Source organism: Leucoraja erinacea, chromosome 12 (assembly GCF_028641065.1).
Source record: "Leucoraja erinacea ecotype New England chromosome 12, Leri_hhj_1, whole genome shotgun sequence".
Lineage (NCBI taxonomy): Eukaryota > Metazoa > Chordata > Chondrichthyes > Rajiformes > Rajidae > Leucoraja > Leucoraja erinaceus.
The window spans coordinates 566,059-575,549 of NC_073388.1; the positions used below are offsets into that span (position 1 = coordinate 566,059).

At 41.2% G+C, this 9,491-nt stretch overlaps 1 protein-coding gene across 1 annotated transcript; it reads left to right on the forward strand.

The window, feature by feature from the left end:
- On the forward strand, positions 1 to 9,491 carry LOC129701977 (interferon-inducible GTPase 5-like). Its single transcript, XM_055643435.1, has 2 exons — positions 1 to 33; positions 3,433 to 9,491. Exon 2 carries the CDS (start codon positions 3,440 to 3,442, stop codon positions 4,634 to 4,636), a length of 1,197 nt encoding a protein of 398 aa, XP_055499410.1. The 5' UTR covers positions 1 to 33; positions 3,433 to 3,439; the 3' UTR covers positions 4,637 to 9,491.

A 9,491-nucleotide genomic window follows, 5' to 3' on the forward strand; every position in this document is an offset into this window, starting at 1 on the left:
CCCAGATCTCCGCGACTCCTGGCTCTCCTGCAGGTAACGTGGACATGTTGTAATGGAATATACGATATGATCAAACTGGAATGATTTACGAGCTGGTGTGAAGCTGAAGCGTTTTCAGACAATTGGCCAATTACCAAGCGACTAATTCGAATTTCACTTGGTATATGTGACAATAAACGGAACTTGAAATTTTGAAACCAAGGAATAGTGGATGCATTAGTGATAATTTTTCAAAACACATTAGACTCTGGAGTAGTTCCTGAGGATTGGAGGGTAGCTAATGTAACCCCACTTTTTAAAAAAAGGGAGGGAGAGAGAAAACGGGGAATTACAGACCAGTTAGTCTAACGTCGGTAGTGGGGAAACTGCTAGAGTCAGTTATTAAAGATGGGATAGCAGCACATTTGGAAAGTGGTGAAATCATTGGACAAAGTCAGCATGGATTTATGAAAGGTAAATCATGTCTGACGAATCTTATAAAATTTTTCGAGGATGTAACTAGTAGAGTGGATAAGGGAGAACCAGTGGATGTGTTATATCTGGACTTTCAGAAGGCATTCGACAAGGTCCCACATAAGAGATTAGTATACAAACTTAAAGCACAAGGTATTGGGGGTTCAGTATTGATGTGGATAGAGAACTGATTGGCAGACAGGAAGCAAAGAGTAGGAGTAAACGGGTCCTTTTCAGAATGGCAGGCAGTGACTAGTGGGGTACCGCAAGGCTCAGTGCTGGGACCCCAGCTATTTACAATATATATCACTGTGTACCGCAGCGTGTGGGTCCAGGTGCCGCCTTTCCCCCCTCCACTGACGGAATCGATCGATCCTTCCCTGGATTCGAATGGGGGCGGTTTTCCCTCTATGCTGCTTTGCTCCAGTTTCCCCTGGTGCACAAAGAAGAGCAAAGTTACCTGACGTTCCGTTCCTTCAGGCTTGCAGCGGGAGCGCCCGTACTCCCGCTCGTCGCTGTTGCACTGCGTGAACGCTCATTATGCGCATGCGTGCTGGACGGGTTCTTCACGTAGCCACTCACGTGACTCCGAAGTAAAATCCCTGGAATGACGGAACTGACATATGCTGAGGGAATGGAGCGGATGGGCTTGTACACTCTGGAGTTTAGAAGGTTGAGAAAGGATCTTGGTAAAACATATAAGATTATTAATGGATTGGACACGTATGTGCCCGATGTTGGGGGAGTCCAGAACATAGAAACATAGAAACATAGAAATTAGGTGCAGGAGTAGGCCATTCGGCCCTTCGAGCCTGCACCGCCATTCAATATGATCATGGCTGATCATCCAACTCAGTATCCCGTTCCTGCCTTCTCTCCATACCCTCTGATCCCCTTAGCCACAAGGGCCACATCTAACTCTTTCTTAAATATAGCCAATGAACTGGCCTCGACTACCCTCTGCGGCAGAGAGTTCCAGAGATTCACCACTCTCTGTGTGAAAAAAGTTCTTCTCATCTCGGTTTTAAAGGAGGATTTCCCCCTTATCCTTAAGCTGTGACCCCTTGTCCTGGACTTCCTCAACATCGGGAGCAATCTTCCTGCATCTAGCCTGTCCAACCCCTTAAGAATTTTGTAAGTTTCTATAAGATCCCCTCTCAATCTCCTAAATTCTAGCGAGTATAAACCAAGTCTATCCAGTCTTTCTTCATAAGACAGTTCTGACATCCCAGGAATCAGTCTGGTGAACCGTCTCTGCACTCCCTCTATGGCAATAATGTCCTTCCTCAGATTTGGAGACCAAAACTGTATGCAATATAGGTGTGGTCTCACCAAGACCCTGTACAACTGCAGTAGAACCTCCCTGCTCCTATACTCAAATCCTTTTGCTATGAAAGCTAACATACCATTCGCTTTCTTCACTGCCTGCTGCACCTGCATGCCTACTTTCAATGACTGGTGTACCATGACACCCAGGTCTCGCTGCATCTCCCCTTTTCCTAATCGGCCACCATTTAGATAATAGTCTGCTTTCCTGTTTTTGCCACCAAAATGGATAACCTCACATTTATCCACATTATACTGCATCTGCCAAACATTTGCCCACTCACCCAGCCTATCCAAGTCACCTTGCAGTCTCCTAGCATCCTTCTCACAGCTAACACTGCCCCCCAGCTTAGTGTCATCCGCAAACTTGGAGATATTGCCTTCAATTCCCTCATCCAGATCATTAATATATATTGTAAATAGCTGGGGTCCCAGAACTGAGCCTTGCGGTACCCCACTAGTCACTGCCTGCCATTGTGAAAAGGACCCGTTTACTCCTACTCTTTGCTTCCTGTTTGCCAGCCAGCTCTCTATCCACATCAATACTGAACCCCCAATGCCGTGTACTTTAACTTTGTATACTAATCTCTTATGTGGGACCTTGTCAAAAGCCTTCTGGAAGTCCAGATACACCACATCCACTGGTTCTCCCCTATCCACGCTACTAGTTACATCCTCGAAAAATTCTATAAGATTCATCAGACATGATTTACCGTTCGTAAATCCATGCTGACTTTGTCCAATGATTTCACCACTTTCCAAATGTGCTGCTATCCCATCTTTAATAACTGACTCTAGCAGTTTCCCCACTACCGATGTTAGACTAACTGGTCTGTAATTCCCCATTTTCTCTCTCCCTCCCTTCTTAAAAAGTGGGGTTACGTTTGCTACCCGCCAATCCTCTGGAACTACTCCAGAATTAAAGAGGGCATATTATTATTATTATTATTATTATTATTATTATTATTATTATTATTATTTCAGACACAAGGTCCAAACAAGAGATGCCATTGCATAAAACATGTTGCATATAAAAACACCATCAAATAAATATCGAAAGCTTAGTATATTACATAAAAGAATCATAAATTATGTACAAAACCACAATACATGATTTAAAATCCAGAATAAAAAACAAAGATTAGTATCCTACAGCGAGACAGTGATACCAATGTCTCCACAACTGGGATTGGTAGAGTGTAGTGACACGGCCACGATAATCACATTTTTATTATTGTTCGCTGTTTGTTGGGTGAAAACGAGAAGCTGGTGCAACTTGGTGGGGAGCGATAGAGAGTGAGGGAATGCCGGGATTACCTGAAGTTAACAAAATCTATCTTCATATGACTGGGCTGTAAGCTGCACAAGCGAAATACGAGTTGCTGTTCCTCCAATTTGTGTTTAGCCTCACACTGACAATGGAGGAGACCTAGGACACAAAGGTCAGTGTGGGAATGGGAAGGAGTGTTAATGAGTGACCGGTTCATTGAATCTTCAGCCCAGTGTATCCCGCTATCTCTGTGAAGTGGGACATTCAGGTCCAGTGATCTCAGCTTTGATCACAAACACGTGACTGTGATTTTGTTTCTGTGTCTCATGAAATACACATTTAGAGATGTATTAAACATACAATATGTTCATTTGTTTCTGCAGAGAGACGATGGATTGGTTTCCAGAATTTACATTCTTCACTGAGCAAGAAATGAAAGAGCTGAAGACTGCTTATGAGCAGGGTGGGCTGAGCAAGTGTGCGACACGGATCATGACAAAATTGAACGATATGAAAAATGCAGAGCTTAACATCGCTGTGACCGGAGATCCGGGTGCAGGGAAATCCACCTTCATCAACGCCATGATGGGGCTGCGGGCCAGCGATGACGGTGCAGCTAAAACCGGAGTCAATGAAACCACAATGGAGCGAACTCCATACAAACATCCCACCTTCCCTAATGTTTGCTTCTGGGACCTGCCGGGGGTTGGAACAACACAGTTTCCAATGAAGGATTACGCGAGCAAAATGGAATTTACTAGATACGATTTTTTCATAATAATCTCAAATGATCGATTCACTGAAAACGATGCAAATGTCGCCAAGGAGATTCAAAACTTGGGGAAGAAGTTCTACTTCGTACGAAGTCAAATTGACAATGACATCGAATCTTTGAAAAAGCAGGGTATAGTTTTTGACAGAAAGGAGAAACTTGCTGAGATAAAACAAAACATAAGTTGCGGTTTGACCAAAGCGGGGATTTCAGACCCCAATATTTTCCTGATATCAAGCCTTTCCTTAAATGAGTTTGATTTTCCTCAGTTAAAGGAAACGCTTGTAAATAATCTCGATAGAATGAAAAAAGATGTTTTATTGATGTCACTTCCAAGCACAACGGTGAAGATTGTGGAGCAGAAACGAGACCAGTTGATGAAACGTATCTGGATGGTGGCGATAGTCTCAGGAGCCGTGGGAGCGGTGGCTGTTCCCGGGTTGACTTTCGTCGTTAATCCCGGGATAATAGCCACTGTAATACTAGATTTCCGCAAAAGTCTCAGCCTGGATGATGCCTCCATTGAAAGCCTCGCCAATATAGCAAATAAATCAGTGGAATTTCTGAAAGCAGAAGTGAAAACCCCTCTGATGGGTGAAGTGAATAACGCGCTTGTGCACCAAATGTTTGGGCGTTCCAGTTTTTTTGTGGAAGTGGTCCAAAGCATGCTACCAGTCATAGGCTCCATCTTCGGGGCAGTATCGTCATATAGAATGACTTCCAAGCTGCTGACTGACGCACTGAATGAACTTGTGGACAATGCCCAGAGAGTGGTGAAAGTTGCATTTGCCACTGACCCTGGTCATCCACAATAAAGAATCCGCTACTGAGTTGCTGCAAGTCATCGCGGATACGGGAATGGAAAATAAATATCATCTTTCACATCTTCATTAAATTCCAAATTATTTCACAGCTGATGAATTATTTTAAAAGCTGTTGTCACTGCTGTAATCTTCACAACCAATTCACTACAAACACCTTAACCGCATCAACCCGCCGGAGAACAGAAGATAACTCTCCCGGGGAGACTCAGTGTGACGTTGCCACCGCGTTCAACAAGCTCTCACCAATGAAACCATATCAACATCTAGTCAAACCTCCAAGGGGCTCGACTGTTTCACAAAGACGACATCTTTTTCCAGTCTCCAACGAATACAAATCTAACTTCTTCAGTCTTACATGAGAAGATGATCTTCTGATCCCAGTGGGCTGAGTGTGTTGTCATGTTCTGTACACTTGGCCAACTAAAACTATGCACAACATTCTAGATATTCTAGTTACAATTATGGCAACATTTCCCTATTTCTAAACTCCAACCCCATTGCAATAAAAGCCAACATGTCGTTAGCATTCTTAACCTCTTGTTTCACCGACCCACTAGTCACTTGTACCTCATGGATACAAACATCTTCATATTTATGTGTCTCCTTTATCTACAGACTTTCTCCATTTAGATCACACCCGGCTTTAGATTCCTCCTATCCAAATGTATGGCCTCACAATTTCCTGCGTTAAACTCCATTTTCTAATTTACTAAATTTATTCGAGGAATTTGGTTCTTTTTCTGGATATAGAATAAACTGGAACAAAAGTGAAATTATGTCACTAAAGCCGCAGAAAGCGAATCATCTATTAAAATTTCCATTTAAAATTGCAACGGAAAAATTCAAGTATCTGGGTATTCAAGTTACTAGAAGACATAAATCATTATTGAACGCTAATTTTACACCATTATTAAATATATTGAATGCTCTGATTAAATTTTGGAAAACGCTCCCATTATCATTGATTGGCAGAATAAACGCTATAAAAATGATAGTTCTACCACAAATAATATATTTATTTCAATCCATACCAATATATATACCAAAACATTTATTTTTAAATTAGACTCTAATATTACCAATTTTATCTGAGACTGTAAAGCACATAGAATTAAAAGAAACCGCATATGCAAACCCAAAGACGTAGGGGGACTTGCACTGCCTAATTTTTTATATTATTATTGGGCAGTGCATATTAAGAATGTAATTTATTGGTTGGATAGTCCTTCTCAACAGATGGAATGGATAAGAATGGAGAAAGAGGATTGTTCTCCGTACGATTTAGGAGCGATCCTCTTCTCCCTGATAAAATTGAACAATACATTATATAAGAAGAATCCAATTATACATAATTTAATACGAATTTGGAAACTAATAAAATTAACTTTAAAATTACAAAACTTATCAGCACTAACACCAATAGTGAATAACCCGGTATTTAAAACATCTCTTATGGATAAAACATATAGACAATGGGAAAGATTGGGAATTTAAAAGGTAGGTGACTTGTATGAAATGGGAAATTTATTATCATTTCAACAATTAAAATCAAAATTTAAACTGAATAACAACCAATACTTTAAATATTTACAGATATGTGACTTTATGAAGAAATATATACCAAGATTTCAGAACATAATGATAGACCCACTGGAAGAAGCAATGAATATTACGGTGGACTCACAAAACTTAATATCATATCTATATAATAGTATTCTAAACGGAGTATGCCATCAACAGAGGCAATTAGAGAAGACTGGGTAAAAGAATTAATGATAAAAATTTCCAAAGAAACATGGGAAAAGTATTTGATATATATACATAGATGTTCGATTAATGCTAGACACAATTTAAGTCAATTTTAAATATTACACAAATTATATTATTCAAAAACTAGGTTGAATAAATTCTATCCAAATATTTCTCCCATCTGTGATAAATGTCTTTCTCAAAATGCCAATATCACACACTCTTTTGTTTCTTGCACAAAACCTCATACATTTTGGTGTGATATATTCACTAGTCTATTTAAGATAAAAATTGAACCTAATACTGAAATGATTATATTCGGAGTAATGGGAGACGGGAACAAATTAAATATACCCCAAAATTCATTTTTTAATTATGGTTTAATAACAGCAAAAAAACATACTTAAATTTTGGAAAAATGCTACTATACCAACATTTAAAATGTGGATCAGAAATATGTTGGACACAGCCCACCTGGAATAAATGAGACTCCTCCTAATAGACAAACAAGACAATTCTTAACGAGTTGGTCTCCATTTATTGATTTTTTGGATTCGTGTAGTGCAACAATATCGTAAAAATTAAACGTTTCAGGTATGGGTGAAAGATGATCAAGAATATAAAAAAATCATCCCCTTGTGGCGAGTGGATAATCTCCCTCCTGCTTCACTTTCCTACTTTTCTTTTCTTTACTAGCTCTTTTTCTCTCTTTTTTTTCAAACACACTAGACTTCCCTCTATTCTTTACTGTCTCTTTCTTTCTTATCTCTCTCTTAATAAAAAAAAGGAAGTTGTACAGAGAATGTATTATGTTAACATAATTTTGGGAACCTGTAAAAAGGTACCACTGTATTGTACTTCTAATAAATAAAATTTAAAAAAAACTCAATTTTCGAAATGCTTTGCTCACTCACTCAACCTATCTACATCATTTTGTGGAGTCTAAATATCTCCATCACCCCCTGCCACCCCAGGTATCTCTCACATCCTTGACCAACCTGGATACCTTGTACACTGCTTTCTCCTCCAGACCATTCATGAAAATAGAAAGTTACATTCAGCTTCTTCAGCTGCGTGGGTTTTCTCCGGAGCTCCGGGATCCTCCACACTCCAAATGTGTGGTCATTTGGAGATTAATTGGCTTCGGTAAGGATTGTAACATTGTCCCCAGTGTGTGTAGGATAGTGATCGTGTAGGGGTGATCGATGGGCTGTGCGGAATCAGTGGGCCGAAGGGCCTGTTTCAACGCGCTCTCTAAACTAAACTAAACCAAACTAAACTAAACTAAACTAAACTAAACTAACCTCTCCTGGGTGAATATTTATTTCATGATTCTAGATTCCAACATCTTGCCAAAGACAGATGTTGTGTCAGGTGACCTGTGTTTTGTCCTCCTGTAGTAAATGTGCGAGTGACATTTACAGGTGTCCGATCCAATATTAGTCACCAATATTAATGACTTGCCCCAACCCCCCGTCTCCTGCACAGAGAACTATAACATTTAGTCACCTGACATAGACACAACATGCTGGAGTAACTCAGCGGGACAGGCGGCACCTCTGGAGAGAAGGAATGGCTGGCGTTTGGGGGTGAGAGACATATTTAGACTAGACACCTGACGTTTAACTCCTGAAGCAGCCACTCTACACTGAGCCGTATCACCACGGACGAGCTCCACAGAGACAGAACAAACAATGTATAATGTTCTCAAACCCTCCTTGATTAAAACTTTAAACCTGTCACTGATTCTATGGAATTCCTGGCCTGTGACTGATGAAAGTGGCGATAATTCGGGATGCTACTGACAACCTGGAGGCCAAGTGAAATACAGGAGTGGCCACGTCACAAACTAGCCACCTGCCCAGCCCATCAAGCGCCACCTGAGGTCCAGTCCGCGGGACCCACATCCATCTCATCAGCCACCGTGTAAACACCAGAACATGAGTGGGAGCAAGTTCTTCTCCATCTCCAATGAAGTCTGCGCGTTAACCTCAGATTACCGAGCCTGTTCTACACACATTCTACAGGTTACTGGCAGTCCAGTTCACCTACAGATTCCTCCCAAATTATAACAGCCGGGAGCAGTTCCCTCAGTAAAAATACAGTGAACGATGGATGTTTTTTTAATCTGTTCAGTGACAGAATTTACATGAAATATTTATTATAACCCCACGGTGCCAGAGATTCGGTCACAGTCTGAGTTTTTCATCCGATGAACATCTAATTATGGATTGTAAATCTTTCACCGTTTCACAAACAGCATGGCCCCTTTCAATGTTATTTTGCCAGATTAATCTCTTTAATATCTCTGAAACTTCCTCCAATTTTCTCCACAAACGTTATTTCCCACTTGTGTCCGGAGCTGGAGAACAATACAAAATAACAGGCAAAAATCCACTCAGCGCCGCCAGACCCCGTGAAAGAGGAGCAGAGAGAATTTCCCCTCCACAGACGCTACATCACCTGATGAGCTTTTGCAACAACCCCTGTTATTAACTGCAGGTGACTTTATTGAACACAGTCCGGTCAGTTTACACTTACTGACAGAGAAGCTATGGACCAAAGACGGAGGGTCGTTAAAGGAGTTAACTAATGAAACCATTCAGCTTTGTACAGTCGGGCGGGTTTGTACAGTCGAGTCGCTGACTGGACCTCAACGGCCACGGCGGAGTCTCCGGAGCGAGCGGGGAACGATCTTCTACTCGGCTTCTTCCGGCCCCCAGACCGCGTGTTTGGGAACATGTTAAACCGAGGTGTGGAGGGAATTGTGTTGGCGTGACAGGGCAAATCTTACTGAGGTGTCATCTCTTGCAAGACGAATCAATTTGATCTAATCGCATAGAGATAACGGCAATAAAATTCACACGGCGGAGACAAGTGCAGTAAATTCTAATAGTATCAAGATATTCGAATATTAATCCACGAATGTACGGAAATTCGAATCTGAAGGCAGATGCCAACCAGAATGTTATTTAATAGTAGTGAGATATTTGCAGCAGAGCCCAGCAGCGTAAGGACAACACAACAGAGATGATTGCACCCGAGTCGAGCAGCCGGGAAGCATTGTAGCATTGTAGTGTAGTGTAGAACTAATTGT

Coding starts and splice junctions, on each gene's coding strand:
- LOC129701977 (XM_055643435.1), top strand. CDS start 3,440: ATGGATTGGTTTCCAGAATTTACATTCTTCACTGAGCAAGAAATGAAA.